Source organism: Carassius gibelio, chromosome A23 (assembly GCF_023724105.1).
Source record: "Carassius gibelio isolate Cgi1373 ecotype wild population from Czech Republic chromosome A23, carGib1.2-hapl.c, whole genome shotgun sequence".
NCBI classification, from domain to species: domain Eukaryota; kingdom Metazoa; phylum Chordata; class Actinopteri; order Cypriniformes; family Cyprinidae; genus Carassius; species Carassius gibelio.
The window spans coordinates 19,651,627-19,670,848 of NC_068393.1; the positions used below are offsets into that span (position 1 = coordinate 19,651,627).

A 19,222-nucleotide genomic window follows, 5' to 3' on the forward strand; every position below is an offset into this window, starting at 1 on the left:
TTTGAGTCAAGAAGAGCCCCATCTGGTGGTGGTTGCTGTGGGGTCAGTTCCAGCCAGGAAGCCAGTTCCTGCTCCAAGGAAAACAGAATCCACCAACTTTCTTGCAGTTTTACATTCGAACCTATTCCAAAAAACATTCTAGGTTTTATCCTGAAGACCTTGCTTAGTTTTTTCCAAGTGAGGCTAAGAAGAGTTTGCGCTAAACTTTGCAAGGAAGTTGGACCTCCAAAAGCAGGACCCCATTGTTACTTGCTGGACCATCATATAATCCTTGATGTTTAAACAAGCAAATATATCATTAAATTGGAGACAGCCTTGATGCAAGCAGTGTTGATGATCTTACAATGCTGATGTCATCAACTTTGATGCAACATGGGTGACCACTGGTAAAGTTTAGTAGAGTTGAACTTTTTGCAAGAGTAATGCTGTTCACACCAAATGCGAATAGAGCGTCAAATTCGCGTCTACCGTGTCTAGTTTGCCGCTTGAACATTTTGAATGCATTTGCGCGTCTAGAGCGAAAAAGACGCGTGTAGAAAGCAAAAGTTTGAAGCGAAATTGACGCGCGTCTGAGGCGAAATCCGCTTCTTGCGGGAGGGGCAAGTGCTAGCGGTTGTCTGTTTGCAAGATGGCTGATGATGATCGAGCACTCGGGTCTTTTCCACTTTTTCCTGCACACAGCCTCTGAATAAACGCATTATCTTGTTAACGAAAAGTAGCTGTAGGCTATATTAGGGGGAAAATAGTTGTATAAAAAAAACGGCGGGGAAGGCCGCGGGTTGATAAACGTGTACGTGACTCAAAAGCACAATTCGCGCGTAACGCGCCTATCACGCCAGACGCTCAATTCGCATCATTCGCGTGAATTAGACGCGCGAATAAGGCGAATTTGCGTCTTCCACGCTGCGCCAAACGCCAAATGGGCCTTTCACACAGGAAGCGGTGCGCATCATTTGCGTGCACGCCGTGGTCAAAGTTCAAAATAGTTCAACTTTTGACACTGCGCTCTGTGACGATTACCAGCACGACCAATAGAATCGGGGGATCCAAACAAGCACGGAAATCAAAATGGATGAACGGCTAGTACTGTGTGTGTGTCAGAATTTCCTGAGCTGTACGATACAAGTTTGAGGTCGTACCCACAGCCTCTTTCTTCGCTTTGCTCTTAATTCTCATCAGCTGGATAGGCGCTATCGCTCGCTTCTTACAACGGGACAGATACATGTTTGCTGCTGACCAAAAGGAGGAACAACAGACTATGAAAGACCTCCCGCTAAAAGTTTTTAAAACTCCGCCTACGCCATAGCACAACACAAATCACGTTGTATCTGAAGGGCAACGCTGAACCCAGCGGCAAGCGGCAAGCATATCGCGTCCTGTGTGAAACCCATCATTCTTGCCGCGAGACCTCCAGACGCGCGTAAACGCGCTTTTGCATTGACTTAACATTGAAATCATTCGCGTCAGACGCTCTATTCGCGTTTGTTGTGAACACAGCATAACAATGCAAAGTGTAGACAACCTATGGGTATGTACACAATAAAGACAGATTCATCTTATGATCCAGTTGGATAATAGCTAAAAACAGTTAGTACTTGTTCATATCTGTCTAATAAGTGACCCAGAGTGATTTTCTCCTTCAGGATTTCCAGAAGGTATGCTAAGCTCTTGTTATCATAGTTGAAACGATTCCTAAATACGATTGAACAGATAATGTTGGAAACAGCATTCAGTATTGCATGTTGGGGGACAAAAGGCTTGCCTTTAACAAAGAAAACCCTATGTTTGATGGCATGGCATGGCATGTTTAGCAGGACATGGTGGCATCTGAATGCATCTTCAACATCTCTGAATATTGAAAATATCAACAGACTCTACAATTCTCAATAGCCTTACAATTTGATCATTTAAGGAAGCAGGTAACTACTTTCCTCTGTCACACGTTCGTCTACAGACTTCTTCCCCAGAGCAAAGTTCCTAAATGTGTGCAGATCATTCTCTGCTGCCTCCGGGATGACCGAAATGTGGCCATTACGATACCTGACAGAGAGAGAACAGACCTTCGAGTTATGAGGAAATGCATAGAAAAGTTGAACAAAGAAAGACAACTTAAATGGATGCATAAGTGTAACAGCCTAAGGTTTTGACCAAGATGCTCTAACAAAGTCGACCTTGGCCACATCCAGATGAGACACTTGAGGCCCAGATCCAGCTACAAAATCAATGGAAGAAACTGGGTTTAGCTTCATTTTCCAGCAAGGTCTCAATTATTATTTGAACTTTTTATTGAAGAGCCATTGGTGATGGCATGCATCAACAATCTTGCAATCAATTTACCTTCATTTTTCAATTTAAAGGAGCAATAAATAGCAATAAATATTAACGGCTAGTTGTTAAAATGGGTACTGTAGTCCAAATTCTCCCAACACACCCTCTCTGGCAGGTTGCCAGATTGAGGACACGTACGCAAAAGGAATGCGTGCAATTGACAAAGGAAGGCAATGAGCCTTACACTATAAATTAACAATTTGTTTTATCCTCATTCTATTATGCCACGGTCATATAATGTTTTAGATGGATCCAGAGGATTTTTAGGTCAGGAAGAATCATTAGCTGGCTTCCACAGCTGCAAAACATTGTGTTTTCCACCAACTGGCAATCGAGTGTTCGAGATACAACTGTGTATATTGGCAGAACTGAACAAAAACAGACATTTCCGACAATAAACACAACTCTCTGAGAGTAACTAGCTGTAGGAAACCAGTATGTGAACAAAGCATGTTTCCAAAATATATGCAAATATATTATAGTAGTAAATGCTTTAGTACAGTTAAAAAAAAAAAACATTTAGCACCTTTCAAATTTGTATGTACATTTACAAATTCAGTGTCAGTACTGTACAATGCATTACTGAACGTGTCCTTCAGTGATCGAGGTATGGTATATGTGGCCTTCTCAAAAAAAAAAAACAACAAAAAAAACCAGGGCTTCCTTCACGAGCTGGACTGTATTTAGGAGTATTGCTGGCTTTCTCCCGAGATACACAGTGGCCATCTCTCTATACTGAGATAACTACTCAAGCATATCAACATAACTAGTGACTTAGACATAGTCTTACCTGTGAATGAAATCAATGTAGAGTGTAAATTTTACAGAGTAAGGTAAATATAAGTTCCCTTTCCACAAAAACAAAGCCTTTAAGTTAAAAAAGACTTATAAACTCCATTGGATTATTTTAAAAATATGGTATGTTCCCACAAAAGGCAGATGTCATCCACATGTTGAGAGTTTCATTCCAAGACAGTATATACCTTCAGTATATAAATACATAAAAGCAACACATCAGCATATTGGTTTGCTTTTTCTTTATTTTTTTTGGTCTTTTCTTATTTTTTTTGCTGGTCTTTTTTTGTCTGTTTTCTTGGTTTGCTATCGGGAAGTTTTTGGCACTACATCATTTTCTTATTTGGTTGTTATGTCTGATTTTCCTATCTAAAGCATTTTCCTTATGCAAGCAAAATAGGAATACAGCTGATAAAAATAGTGAATACGTTTTAAATCCTTATATTACACATAAAATAAAAACACTTTTTTGGACCCCTCCAAAAATAGGGGTAATAAAATATTTGACATTTTGTATCACAAGTCAATGTGATGATACACACAGAAATAAAAGGAAAATAAGACATAAAAACTGTACAAAAAAGATAAAATTCATTTTAAAAAGTTTCAAAATCACCAAATGATGCCAAGTCAGTCTCTTTCTCTTTAAGGACCTTGGGCATTTGTTTACAAAGTAAAGTGTCATTTCTTCATTTCTTCTGCTGAATGTAGTTGAGATTGCCGTGCCTGCCATGTTGAATAAGCGGGTAATGTTGATTTGCCACCAGAGAACCTGCAGAAAGCCAGAATTATGAGTGGAAACGATTTATTTATTAGTGTGCATCTGTGGCCTGTAAATCCATCGAGAGGAATATTCAGTTAAATTAAAGTCCATTAATAACATCTTGAATGAATCAAATGATTCAGTTCAATGCACAGAAACGGCAAATTGAGGGAATGTCATAAAAACAAAACCTTATATTTCATCCTAAAGTCAAAAGAAAGTAAAATAAGCACTATTCTAGAAAGAAGCAAACTTTTAGAACAATTAAATTAGTTTGCAGTGCAACAAAGATAATATATATATATATATATAAAAAATAAAATAAAATAAAATAAAATAAAATAAAATAAAATAAAATAAAATAAAATAAAATAAAATAAAATAAAATAAAATAAAATAAAATAAAATAAAATAAAATAAAATAAAATAAAATAAAATAAAATAAAATAAAATAGAGAAATGCTCTTTTTTTCCCCTGGACACTTCCTAATTGACAAAATTTACCAAAATAACAAATATAATCATGTTGGTTTGCTTTTTAGGTTGCTGTTTTTTAATTTGCTATAGGAGAGGTTTTTGGCACTACATAACTGACTTGTTCGGTCTTAAAGCTTTTGTCTTTAACCAAGTACTACAGCAAAAATAGCATGAATGAAAATAAAATAAAAATTATTTAATTGTTGAGATTAATGGAAAATTCCGTTGTTACATTCTACTTGCAATACAGACATATACACTAGGTTTGAATGTTTTATTTTCCACTTTATCAGACAGATAGAACAGCGCTGGTACCTTGAGAGATGAAGGGTTTGTTGGGCTGCTGCAGGTAGGGTGGCAGACGGTAGGGCATGAAGGATGGAGACAACGGAAACGGAGCAGCACTGCTGTGCTCCCAGGACCGAGAGCCCTGGGTCACACCGCCGAACTGAGACGGGAAATTAGGATCTGAGATGTAGAGAGAGATAGAACAGTGAACACATGACTCTGTACTAACAGAGAGCAAAACAACCAACACTCAACCATTATGAAACCACGTCACTAGACTGTGATTTCAGAGGGTTACAGGTGAAGCAGCTCTAAAAGAGCACAAGCAATCCAGTAAATCAGTTCCCAGTGTTTAAACTAACAGTCACCCAGTGAACCCAAAACACCTGCGAGACCTACCTGAGCTCACAAAGAGACACTGCACTGATTTCACTCATTTCATAAAGCTTAAATCTCCATAAGGATGTTGCCTTAGAAAGCACCATGTGAACGTGTGAGCACCACGTGTGTGTACCTGTTTTGTTTACTGTACCGTTCCCCACTAGTGGCCCCGGGTTGAGATGGTGATTGTGCCAGGGGTGCACCCTTTCTCTGGCCGGGCCGCCGCCCACTCCACCAGCCACCCGTCCCGTCGACGGCTGAGCGAATATGATGCTGGGGTCGTTCAGGTTCATGGGGGCGGGGCTTACCGCTAGCCCGCCTCCATTCTCGCCTCCACTGCCCCGGACAGCGAACTTAAGAGCCGGAGAGGACGGGTGTCCAGGGGCGGTGGAGGCTCCAGAGCCCTGGAGGAGAGGGCCGTGGATGGGCCAGGAGGCAGAGGTGAGGGGTGTCTGCTGGGCGTGGGCGGGTAGAAGGCCCAGCGCGGACAGCCCGGTGTGAAACAGCCCCGGGTGGGAATGGGGGAAGCTGAAGATAGGAAGCTGGACCTGGGGAACCTGCTGCTGCTGCGATTGGGAGGGTTTAGAGGTAGAGGATGTAGAGGAAGGCTTGCTGTTCTGCGGAGAGACGGACGTCTGGCTGTAAGGAGACGGCTGAGGGGAGTATGGAGGAGTCTGATGCGTATCAGACTGGAAGGAAACAGACAGAAAAAGTGTCAGTTCATCAAAAAAAACAAATATATGGAAATAAATTCTGTTGCTGGATGACACTTAATATTTGCTATAAGTTTACAAATTTATAAAGCAAAACCTTTGATATCACAATCTTAATACGTTTTCATGCCAATATCTGAAAATATCAGCGTACCGTGGTACCCTCACAGTAGTTCTTGTAAGATTTCTCAAGTCATCGTGTATAAGTATAACTCATCCGTTTAAATTATATTAAGCCTTAAAGTTCTGCATAATTAAGGGCGTGGCCACTTGAGTGACAGGTGAATTGCGACTGCTGTCACAGCCGTCACGCTAGGTGGGCGTGGCTTCAGCAACCAGCTCCCGCCCTTTTGCCCATTTTCGATTGTCCGGGAGAGTCGCGCGGTGATGTCTCATGCTTTTGAGATTCGCTGTTATTTGTAAAGGTTACTGCTCTCTGAGTTAGCTTATGATTTATGGTTTTATTATTATTATTATTAAAGCAAAATACATGATTGCATTGTAATATCTTTTTTTGCTGGGTAACTGTTTAATTTCTAACAGCAACACTCAACTACAAATAACTCTTCCTCTTCTCTAAAGCAGCCCAACATGGCCTCATCAGGGTTTATGCAAATTTTAGGGTTTGTGATGTCACCAACCCAGGAAGAAGCTTGTTGTAGTCCCAACCAGACGTGTGTTGTAGGCCATAAAAAGTGAATTCTGTAAAATTAAAAAAATCTCCCTTTGCACTGAACTTTGAGCGTTGTACCTTTGCAGATGTTTATGCTCAGTTAAAATTTGCATAAAATTATTTAAATAAAATTATAAGAGGCAAATACAAATATAACTCATATATACAACAAATCTTATTATGAAATAATTGGTTTATTTAGTGAAAATAAATTATAAAAAAATTCCATAATAAATACTATATTTGTATATTCACTGTAAAGTAATTACTAGTATTATAATAAAAAATAAAATATAGTATAATATAAATTGAATAAATACATAAATAGAATAAAACTTTTTATATAGTAAAATTCGGTCTTCATTTTTTTTTATTTACCTGTGCATTATTAGATTAAGTGACAAGTATTTAAAATATACTTGGCAACAATGAATGTTTGGTCCAAATTTTTTGGTCGAAGTTTCAGTTGACTAGCAAAATAAATAAATTTCAAAGCCCACAATAAAATACTGAGAAACATTAACAACTACTTAAAGGCAATGGACGTCTATCCCTCAGAGAGTTGAGAGTTTAGGTCCTTACACATTCAGAGGGCTGTCTGTTTCGTCCGCCCCGATCCTGGACTGAAGCACCTTGAGGAATGGGGATGGACTGAGAGCTGGCCATGGCCCGGACCATGTGAGGCACTGAAGAGAGGAATCACAGTCAAACGCTTTTATATACGGTCTCCTACAGGACACTAACAGACCAAGACTATTAATTATAAAGAAAAAACTATTGCATTATAAAATCAGCATTGACAATACAATATAAAATGACTGTCTGTAAGTCTCGAACGATCCACCAAATAACTGTCTACTTTGTTTCTTAACACAGAGCTAAGCAATTTTCTTTGACTTCCTTTCAACTCAATAGCTATAACAGGTAAACAACTAGCAATAAAGAAAGTATAGAATAGAGAAGTACATGAAAATACAGTAAACGGGTAATTATGCTATGATTATGAATCAAAATAATATGAAAAAATAAGATCAAGCAACATAACAGACTATTTTTAACCAGGTAAAATAACTAGATGAAAGCAGAAGCCATGCATATTTAAGTTGAAAATGCCTGTGTCTATGCTTATGTTAAAAATGAGGTGGATAAAATTAATTAACATTTATCTTTTTGTGTGTGTGTATATATACATACATATATATATAAATTGTATTATTATGGAATGAATGAATATTCATGAACTATTTGGGCTTTTAAAAATACAAAAAAGAAGTGAATAGCAGTTAGTCAATTAAGTATGTACAAAAATAATAATAATACAAAAACTGTATTTTACTGTATTTTAATTCATTACACGTTAAATCTACTCAGAAACTAAATATGGAATAAGTATAAAACTATACAAAAAAAAAAAAATAAAATAATAATATATATATATATATATATATATATATATATATATATATATATATATATATATATATATATATATATATATATATATATATATAATTAATTAATTAATTAATTAATATAGAATATACTAATAAATAAGTAAATATTAGAGGTGTGATGAGACACTAAAATAAACAGCAATAAACAACATGTAAACTAAAAACAGTTTTTGTTGCTCTTTCTGGATTAGCAGCAGCATGAATGATTCATTAACATGGACAGCAACAAAACGTGCTTCTCACTCTCCACTGTCACTCGCAATGTGAAACAGTCATAATAGACACAGCTGAATCGTTGTCATTCTGGAATAAGATCTTGTAGGTGTTTAAATTAAGATTGCCATCTTTAAATGATTAATTGTGCAGCTCTAATGTAACCCCAACGGACTGTTTTGCAAGGATATCATCACGTTTTGGCGAGACACATCAGATCTTGCGCCACGTGTTACATTTATTAAATATATTCATAAACTGTTTGAGCTTATGAAAATGGTCTGAGAAGTTCAGCTCTAGAGGCTTCATGAACTAAAAAATAAATGAGCTAAATTAGCTAAGCTGTACCTGGTCCGGGCACTGCTCTCTGACGGAGGTGTTTGTAATCGGGACAGTCTCTCCTCACATGACCAATATCACCACACTGAAAGCATCGTCTCTCTCTGGGCTCTCTGTCCTCCTCCCTAACCTCCTCCTCGCGCTCGTTCTCCTTTTTCTTCATTCTGAAAACAAACAAGATCAGCTAAGCACTTTGCCTCCCATGCATTACTGCTGTAAAAAGTAATTGTTTTTATGCATGTGTAAACAGGGCACCTGCGCCTCTTTGGACAGTCCTTCATATAGTGTCCGATCTTCCCACAGATCCGACAGCAGCGGTCATTAGGAGCCAGTTCACCGTCCGTCAGCACCTTGGAGTCAAAGAAGTAATCCTGACAGAGAGAGGGAGATATGAAGATGAAATGAGATCTGAAATGAAGGATAAATGGCACTCATGAACAGTTGTAATGTGACGCACAGCCTCTGTTCCAGGGTGAGGGTAAAATGGGGTGCCAAACAGCTTCCTGCCATTGATGAAGGCCTTCATGATGAAGTTAGTCACTGTGTACAGAGAAAACGAGTGAGATATAATCACCTGTACATTTACTGAAAGTTGTGGAACAGGATAGTTTTGCTTACTTTTGCGCGAAACACCAGCTCCAAGATTGTGATTCAAGTCAAAGGGATCTGTAAAAAAAAAATAAAAATAATTATGTAAAAATAGCATATTCAAGGGTCATGCAACGTGTGTTTGGTTGAAATAAAACATCGGGAAATGTCAGAATTCTAAAAAGCATCACACTTAGTGAAGTCACCTCAACTTATGTCTAAATATATAATTGCACACATTTATAATATTAATAAGATAGTTATGACTAGGGCTGTGTATTGCCAACAATCTGGTGATACAGGGGTTGCAATAGGATATATTGCGATACACTGCGATACTGTAAGCAAGGGGATATATTGGGATATTTCTTATTTTAGGAATAGTATATACTGTAAGCAAAGCTGTCATTAAAAACATCGCCATAAGCAATACATAAATAAAAATTGGGACACAGTGGGATCTGCATTTGTAATAATCAGTCCCTGTAACATTTAATGTTATTGAACCACTTTTTGTGCAGTTTGAGTAAAGGGGGACAAATTAAAAGAGCTTGCAGTATCCTTTAATAAAATAAAATATAAAAAACAATAAAGGCATAATCTGAAAAACAAAGCCCTGTGCATTATAAAGAATAATATTCTGTATATTTTACAGTTTGTTTGATACCTTCAGATCAGATGGTGTTGTCGTTTAATGGATTTATATTATCGCATAAATTAAGAGATATAAAATTATTATTAAAAAAATTATATTAATACAATTATTTTTAAATCTGTTTTTATGATGCAAAACAGATCTGGAGAGGCTGAATTAATAAAAATAAATAAATAAAATAATTAATAACCTGAAAAAAATAACAGATTTCTGTGCATTTCAGAATAAGCGTTGCAAACCTTCGATTGCGATGCATTTGGACGTCCACTGTTTCTCAAAGGTGGTGAGGCGTTTGCGCTGGCGGATGGAGATGACATGCTCTTTAAAATCAAACTCTTCTGTGTAGAAGCGCAGCAGGCCGAGCCAAAGCTCCCCGACGGTCTCCTTATTCTGATGGAGCTCCGGCAGACGCCGCTGCTGGACACCAGAAACACACACCTTCACTGATGCATGCTGAGTGCACTTCAAAACGCATCAGGCTGCAGAATTTGTTTACAGTCTCCAAGTGTACAAATGTTAAATACCGTATTTTTCGGTTCAATCACGTGTTCATACTAGAGTCCGTATTATTACGAAAAAAATGGTTGTCAAGTTTTTTCCCCTGACTATAAAAAGTTCATGAAACGATAACTGAGACTAAATCAACATGCATTATCGTTGACGAAAAAAAAAGATGGGACTACCATATTTTTTTGGACTATAAGTCGCACCTGAGTATAAGTCGCATCAGTCCAAAAATACGTCATGATGAGGAAAAAAACACATAAGTCGCACTGGACTATAAGTAGCATTTATTTAGAACCAAGAACAAAGTTAAAACAATATCGTCTACAGCAGCGAGAGCGCCCTCTTGTGGATGTAGATGGTAATGTTTTCTCTTGGTTCATTTCTCTTGGTTCATGTCAAATTAATTTTGATAAATAAGTCGCACCTGAAAAAAGTGCGACTTGTAGTCCGGAAAATACGGTATTACAAACTAAACGCCTGTCATGTTAAGTGAGGTTGGCTAAATATATGTAAATTATTTCTTGTGGTTGTCGTTGTTAACAACAAAACAAACAAAACATACTAACATTTACTGTTTTTCTTTGTGTATTTAGTGACAATTGCAAAATACACAATTATAATAATTAATATTATAATTATAAATAATATAAACAATGTAGTATACTATCAGTTATTGGTTTTCTTTGCATGTTTATTGAAAATTAAAAAAAAAATTAGATTACTTAGTATTATAATTATAACTAACAAATATTTAGTGGCAAGTAATTACAAAAAATAATTGGATTAATATTATTTAAAAATACATATATACTATCAGTTTTCTTTGTGTATTCAGTGACAAGTAATTACAAAAAAAAAAAAGTTTAGTATAATTATAAATAATATCAATAAATACATACTATCATTTATGGATCTTCTTAATTTTTTTGTAATTACTTGTCACTAGATAAAGAAGATCCATAACTGATTGTATGTATTTATTGATATTATTTAGAATTATAATATTAAGCATATTCTTTATTTTTAAAATTACTTGTCACTGAATACACAAAAAAAAAAACAATAACTGATAGTATATATTTATTTTTAATAAATAATATAATTATTATTATTATTTTTGTAATTACTGGTCTCTAAATAACAGAGGATTTATTATTATAAATTATAAATAACATAAAAATAAATGTTTATTTGTGTATTTAGTGAAAAGTAAATATTAAATGGTTTATCTTACATATAAAAATAATATAAATGATATTAATATAAATTCTTATATAAAGAAAATAAATTAAATTAATAACAATTCAAGTCGAATGAAACCTCTTCAACGTTCTATGACACAAACGAAATTGCCTTGCTCAGAAACGATCTCAAATCAATCCCACTCACTAGCTCATCAAGGTCATCAAAGAAGAAAGCGTTCCAGCCGTCGACCATCCTCTGAGGAACAGTGTTCCCATCGAATATCTGCAGAAGAGCACACTCATTCAGTACCATAGTACTGATATCTGATACAATCAGTGCACCATGGTACTGCCACTGTACTTCTGTGTAAGTGCTATGTACCTCTTGTAACACAGGGACAACTGGTGGTTCTCTCTGTTGTAAGAAATACAACACCATGAGGATGTAAGCATAGGAGGATAGACTTCCTCTGGAGGCGTCACCAATATCACAGCGCTGCAAAACACACAAATTTACATTTTCCCCTAGTGTGCATGTAGTCAATACTATAGCATCCAGTACTTTCCAATGCACTGAAAAAAGGATAACGTAATGAAAACATGGTACGACAATGGTATGTGCGGTATTGTGAGCGACAATTCAGGTAACAACAAGCCACAGATATTTATTGGATTGCATAAATCATGTTTACGATGTCTAGCATGGTCTTGAGGCTTTCCTCTGAATAGATCAGCCCTCCATTCAACAGGGTTTTTGGCTCCCTGGATCCAGGAGCTGATTGGCATGATAGATCGAAATCTATCAGATCTCTTTTCGGTACCCCTTTGTAACTCAGTTTAGGCCTTTCAACGGTATGGGTACCTTTCTTGAGCACACTGTGCAGAATTGTGTGGGGAATGTGGGAGGGGGGCATTCTGGTCACATGACATGCCCATCTAAGACGAATACATTTTAGGCGGGAGGAAAGTGGTGCGCTTTTTGTCAATTTACCGTATTTTTCGGACTATAAGTCGCACCTGAGTATAAGTCGCATCAGTCCAAAAATACGTCATGATGAGCAGGCGGTAGCTTACCATGAAATTGGCCCCTCCCCCTCTAGAATGAGGTCCCTAGCGCCTGAGCATCATCACCATTACTCTGGGTTATCACTGGTAACTACCTCAAACTGGGTTTTTGATTTCTGCAAAGTCATATGCAGCCACAGGTTTCCTACTCTTGTTACCACCAGGACAGTTTAAGCTACGTTGTGTGCTGTTAAGGGCCAGCCAAGGTAGCTTAAATTGTCTTGGTGAACATGGTACACAATTAAAATATTGCAAACTTTTATAAATCATCTGCTTTATGAGCTCTTGTTAATTGGAATAAAAATTATTTGTTATAATTATTTTCCCTTCACCATTTTCTTCAAAACGTACTCTATTGTTCGAAAGTTTGGGGTACAAAAAGTAACTTCTGCTCACTGAGGCTGCATTTATTTGATCAAAAATACAGTAATTTCAGTAATATTTTGAAATATTTTTTACAATTTGAAATAACAGTTTTCTATTTGAATAAACTTTAAAATGTAATTTATTTCTGTGATCAAATCTGAATTTTCAGCATCATTCCTCCAGCATTCAGTGTCACATGAGCCTTCAGAAAACATTGTAATATGACGATTTGCTCCAGAAAGATTTCTGATTATTATCAAAACTGCAAACAGTTATGCTGATAAAAGGGTTAATTCACCTAAAAATGAAACAACATAATTAATGACAGAATTTTGTAATTTTTTGGGTGAACTATCCCTTTAATATTTTTGCGATACATTGTTTCTAGATTTGTTGATGAATAAAAAGTTTAAAAGAACAGCATTTATTTGAAATATAAATCTTTTGTAACATTATAAATGTCTTTACTGTCACTTTTCATCAATTTAATGCATCCTTCCAGAATAAAAGCATTATTTTATTTCAAAACATCAGAAAAAAAGATTAAATAAAATTTAATTCATGTAGAATTTACATTTGTCAACAAAAGGTTGAGCTTTTTTAAGAATATGCAATAATCAAAATGAACATGCATGTAACTTTACTACTACTGTAGATGAGCTACTCGTGCACATGTTCTTTTAGTCTTAAATGTTATAGGGAATATTTTATGCAACTGTGTGCATTCTGCAAGTTAAAATTATTTTTTACAAAGGTCTTACCTTGGCAAATACTTTCATAGTGTAGCCCAGAAACTGCACACGAGGGTCTAAAGCAGCATATGTGGCCAGCATCCGGGTGTTGTGTTGGGCCTGACACACAAAAACAACATTCAACTTAAATAAATCAATTTAAATACCTATAATAAAAATAAAGCCAATTTTTCATACATACATAACAGAATGTAATATATAATATAATAAGGGGTGCACATAAGTGGTGCATGCACGATGTGCGGTGTTAAAAAAAATTTTTTTTTTTGAAAAAGATACAAACATATACAAATATATATATAAAAAAATAAGTAAATGTTTGAATTTTATTTTTGAGTTTACTATAAAATAATTGTATTTTTAATACTCCCTTTTTATTTTTAAATATAATAGTATTATCACATAAAATATAAAAAATATATAAATATAATAGTATTATATTTTATTTAAAAAAACTAAAAAGTGCAATTATATTAGACCTGTGCCACTACGCGATAATGCGATATATCACAGTAATTATTTTGCACAAAATTGTTATCGTGGGCACTTCTAAATACCGTGAATAATTATATATAACAAATTATTCAGTATTTGGAATGCATTTAAGAATACTATTCCCATCAGCTGGTCAAAATGCACAACACCGCTGTATGCTGCTTGAAAGACGCTCTGATGTAAACAAGCACGCATGAGAAACACATGGAGGAACACATGAGAGACGTGCTGAATGAAAGCACATTCACTCTCTGACAGCAGATGGCGCTAAACTGCAGAAAATGTCCATACCCTGGAAACCCCATAAATAAAGCAGCTGCGCTACTTTCTGAAACATATTTAATCATTTTAAATAGCCAATCAGATTTGTGTATTTTTTATGATGTTCATCACAGTGCCAAATACTTAAGTATTAAGTCTTAATAGGCTATTTTAATCTGGACTACAACATGACATGGAAATTGTTTGAAACGGTTTTGATTTTTTTTTATTGTTAATTTACATTTTACATTAGGACTTCATTTTTAAAGTTAATTCATTAGTTAACATAAACTGCCAATGAAAAATTCTTCTGAACATTCATTCATCTTAGGTATTCCAATATTTAATAACACGTTGATAAAATCTAAAGTTGCAACTGTATTATTTAATGAGCTAACATTTATTTTTTAACAAAAATTAATAACTTCTGTAGCAAATGTAGCTGTTGCTCATTGTGAATGTTAATGGTGAACTAAAGAGATAATATTTTGCACTTTAATCGGTGCAAAACTTTTAACTTTATATAGTTTCTGTATTGCTTTATTGTATTTAAATGTTCAGTTATTTGTGTTATAAGAAAAACAGTTTTTTAACCTGTTATACTGTATTATGAGCACTTTATCTAAATTTCAATACCGCGATAATACCGTTTTAATAATACCGATAATACCGATACCATATTATCACTATTATAGTTATTATTTTTTGTATAGTTACTTTAATGGGTCACACTTTGTGCATTGTCAGAACCAAAACAAATCTCCAAGTGCTCTTATGAGAACCAGGCTGGAAAAGTTGAATGCAATATAAAATAATATAATAACATTCAATACATTATCAGAGAGTGTCTCACCAGTGTGTTGTAGAGGCTCATGTCTCCCTCCAGTCCGCTCTGTCTGTGTTCAAACTTCACTATAGGCACTTTAGCAGTTGTGATGGGCAAGATATTCCTTAAACCTGAACCACGCCAACAAATGGATCCGTCAGCGCGGCGAAACAATCAACTCACACTGACTTCAGTTTCACAAAATATATCACTCCCGTACCTGTGTGCTTTTTCAGCACCTTGGCTAAACCCTCGATGATCTCCTTACAGTTCAGCTTCTGCGAGGAAAACAAGAAAGCAAAACCAGTAAAACATCAGGAGTCAGGAGTCGATAATTGGCTAAGAAAAGCCAATAATACAAACTGATCTGATTTTAAACACAAAACACCATTTAAAGTAAGTGAAATCAGTCATCGACACATTATAGTTGTTATGAAACTTGGCATTACACAAAAATTTAATTAAAGAAAAACAAGGTATGTTTGTTATATTTGCCTAATCATACAAAAAAAGTAACCAGATTTGACCTCAGCGGTGTCGTGACCCTCCAGTGTCATACAGATGTCCAGGTCACTGTCACGAAAGCCAAAGCCGTTCTTAGAAGAGCCAAACAGACAGAGCTGGGCCTTATCTGACCAAAAAACACACAGAATAGAGATTAATTTATATTAGAAAGTAGTGATACTGCAGTTAACCGATCCGTTTATAATCATTATAACCTTGATTCGTTTTCCCTTGGACGAAACTCAGTGTTTTTTTCTTTCCGAACTGTAGTCGGTGGTTTTACATGCTACTTCCCGTCTAAGTGGGCGGTTCTTGGAAATAAATAATACGCTAATGTGACTAGCATAAGTCAAATCATTTAGAAATGGACTGAAAGCATTAAAACTACTTATTGTTTTCATTCACACAATAGAGACAACAATGCATGTTTAGTTTTTCTTTTTTTCCACAAACAGACCTTTTTCACAGGCTGTGATGGGTTTTTTTTTTATTACCACCATAAGTCAGAGATGCACAAACTTTTTCAGCTGAACCCAAGGTAAATACAACAAAAATAAATAAATAAAATAAACTCGTGTTTTTGTCATATTTTAGTCTTACTTTATATGGGTTAAAATGATACAAATTATAATCTGCGCAATTTTAACTGCAATGACCGTTGTTTATTTGAGAAATCTATTTGTACATTTCATCAGAAGTTGCTCTTTCACTAATCAGAACAGATCTATAGAATATCGACTCATATGCATGGTTTTTTTGACCTCATCTAGTGTACAGATTTATAATGGAGCTGTTTAACAGAGGGGATCTGAGGTCTTGATAAAAGACCTTGTACAGCAGTCAGAAGTGTTTTGGCTCCACTTCTTTCCAACAAAAATAAAAATGTTTGTAGTTTTTTTCACTACATTTTACCATATTTTCCGGACTATAAGTCACACTTTTTTTTATAGTTTGGCTGGTCCTACGACTTATAGTCAGGTGCGACTTATCAAAATTAATTTGACATGAACCGAGAAAAATGAACCAATAGAAAACATGACCGTCTCCAGCCGCCAGAGGGCGCTCTATGCTGCTCAGTTCTCCTGTAGTCTACACTGAACACATAGAGCGCCCTCTCATGGCTGGAGACGGTAATGTTTTAGTCTAAAATAAATGCGACTTATAGTCCAGTGCGACTTATATATGTTTTTTTCCTCGTCATGACGTATTTTTGGACTGATGCGACTTATACTCAAGTCGACTTATAGTCCGAAAAATACGGTAGTCTCATCTTTTTTTTCCGTCAATGATAATGCATGTTGATTTAGTCTCAGTTACCGTTTCATGAACTTTTATAGTGAGGGGAAAAAACTTAGTTGACAACCATTTTTTTGTAATAATACGGACTCTAGTATGAACACGTGATTGCACACCGTTGTACTCTTTTCTAATGAAGCGCTCCAGACTGCCCAGAATCTGCTCCCTCTTCTGCTGCTCGATGAGAGACGGCGATAACTCACCTACAAACACAAACACATCACGTCTCAACCTGAAGTAAACGTCAGGGTAAACCCAAATATACACACTTAAGCTCCTAAGTGACTACTGGGATGATTTGGGTGTGTTGGTGTATTAAAGGAACGGTTCACCCATGAATCACTGATTTAAAATGTTAATTTTTGAGTGAACTATGCCTTTAAATTTGGACGATGGTGCAGTATGGTATAGCACTCACAGTAACACAGCATGCAAAGTCCGTCCAGGATTTCTCTGAAGCGTATGGTCATGTGCGGCAGAGGTTTCAGCTCGACCTTCTTGAAGTCTTCAGGACACTCGTCTTTGAGGTGGCCGTCTCGCTTACAGATGCTGCACACGACCGTTGGAGGCTGTAAAGCACAACAGCAACAAATTACTTACCATAACATGTGATGCACATAGTATTAACCATATTATAATACATACAATATAACAAAATTGACTCCAAATGACTGAATTGTTAGATTCCATGCATATTCCATCGTCTTTAACAATCAAATACTCATTTTTTTGCTGCTGTGCCTTTAGACCTTTTTTTAATCGTGATCAGAAATGTTTCTTGAGCAGCAAATCGGCATGTTATAATGATTTTTTTTGAAGATCATGTGACACTGAAGACTGGAGGAATGATGCTGAAAATACAGCTGCGCATCACAGAAATAAATTACATTTTACAATATATTCAAATAAAAACAACTTATTTTAAATAAAAAATATTAATGTTTCTACTGTATTTTTGATCAAATAAATGCAGCCTCGGTGAGCGTAAAACAAACATTTAACGTTTTGGTTTTAACTTGGCAAATTAAAATGATCAAATAAGGATTGCTTAAAATCCAGATGAGTTTGCGAATGCATCATTCAGGCCATTTTGACTGATTCACTGAAATGACTCGTTTTACTCCACATAAACTATAACATGATCGTAATTAGGGCTGGGAATCGATTCAGATTTTCCAGAGCGATTTGATTTCGATTCAGAAGCTCTCAAATCGATTACGAGTTCGATTCTCGATTCGTTTTTCTATTCACTTGATTCAACTCAATGTATAAAGATTTAATACAAATACTATATTTATAAAAAAGAACAGTGAACATAAGTTCTCTTAAAAAGAAATTAAGAGCCACAAACCTGTATATTAAACTCTTTTATTGTAGGTACATTAAAACAGAACACATCTCTAATTTTCAAATGCATACAATTATGTTAAATAAATACAAGTTTGATGCAAGATGAAAGATGTTGAAAAAAGTCAGAACAGTCACATTCCTTGATCAAACAGGATCAAATTATTTCATTTTTAAGATAAAACAATCATAAAAAAAATATATATATATATATTTTTTATTTTTTTCAATCAACCACATTTTAAAAAACGATTAATCGAAAAATCGTTTTTTTTTACCCAGCCCTAATCAATATCCACCTGTTTTTAGAGCCAAGCGCACATAGAAATGTATATTCACTATAGAAATTCCCACGTCATCTCCAAACCTGGAAATCTGATTTAAAAATGAAAAGTTCTGCAGAGTCAAGCACCACAAATATTTCCGTATCCTGTGCAATTACCTTTCCTCCAGTGAAGATCATCCTGTCAAAGACATAGTGCAGATCTTCTGGTGCGATACTGTCCCGTTTCTCCATGTCTTGCTCTTCATCCTCCTCCTCATCGCTGTCCATCCTCAGGCCGTTGAGGGCGGAGGGAGATGCGGCTGTGGAGTGATCCTGGGAAACGTCCTCAGATCCGGCGTCCATCCCACCGTCGCTCAACAGGAGCTCGCTGAACCCTGCTCTCAGGCTCTCCTCTTCCTCATCTTCATCATCACTGCTGTCTGCGTCCTCCTCGCCGCTCTTCTTTCGGTCCAGGCTGCGGGATCGTGCCATGCGAGAACGTCTGAGTCTCTTTCTCAGTAAGCCACGGCGGGCGTTTGCTCCGTTCCTGCTCTGCGGACAGGCGAAATACTTGTAGGCCGTGCGGAAACGCTCCTGGATGTACTCGAACACCATCTGACTGTTCAGACTGCGAGCCACATTCCTCTTCAACGCAAACGGATCTGAAACGGATGATTTAGTCATTTA

At 36.1% G+C, this 19,222-nt stretch overlaps 1 protein-coding gene across 3 annotated transcripts in view; it reads right to left on the reverse strand.

Moving 5' to 3' along the window:
• Window positions 1-3,350: 3,350 nt before the first annotated feature.
• The window catches only part of LOC127944909 (terminal uridylyltransferase 4), a 30,639-nt gene continuing 14,767 nt past the window's right edge, over window positions 3,351-19,222 (reverse strand). The window contains exons 13-30 of one of the 3 annotated variants that reach the window (XR_008150473.1): window positions 18,713-19,197; window positions 17,342-17,492; window positions 17,040-17,126; window positions 15,651-15,754; window positions 15,344-15,401; window positions 15,151-15,254; window positions 13,551-13,640; window positions 11,741-11,854; window positions 11,564-11,641; window positions 9,907-10,084; window positions 9,043-9,090; window positions 8,882-8,964; window positions 8,680-8,795; window positions 8,434-8,588; window positions 7,001-7,104; window positions 5,581-5,721; window positions 4,679-4,831; window positions 3,351-3,895 (exon numbers count right to left, since the gene is read on the reverse strand). Coding sequence is in view for 2 of the 3 variants with exons in the window: in XM_052541325.1 (XP_052397285.1) it covers window positions 3,813-3,895; window positions 4,679-4,831; window positions 5,166-5,721; window positions 7,001-7,104; window positions 8,434-8,588; window positions 8,680-8,795; window positions 8,882-8,964; window positions 9,043-9,090; window positions 9,907-10,084; window positions 11,564-11,641; window positions 11,741-11,854; window positions 13,551-13,640; window positions 15,151-15,254; window positions 15,344-15,401; window positions 15,651-15,754; window positions 17,040-17,126; window positions 17,342-17,492; window positions 18,713-19,197 (2,747 nt within the window). In the remaining variant the exon portion in view is untranslated. Of the gene's footprint in view, window positions 3,896-4,678; window positions 4,832-5,165; window positions 5,722-7,000; window positions 7,105-8,433; window positions 8,589-8,679; window positions 8,796-8,881; window positions 8,965-9,042; window positions 9,091-9,906; window positions 10,085-11,563; window positions 11,642-11,740; window positions 11,855-13,550; window positions 13,641-15,150; window positions 15,255-15,343; window positions 15,402-15,650; window positions 15,755-17,039; window positions 17,127-17,341; window positions 17,493-18,712; window positions 19,198-19,222 lie in introns of all 3 variants that reach the window. The other 2 variants (XM_052541325.1, XM_052541326.1) reach the window with 2 other exon arrangements.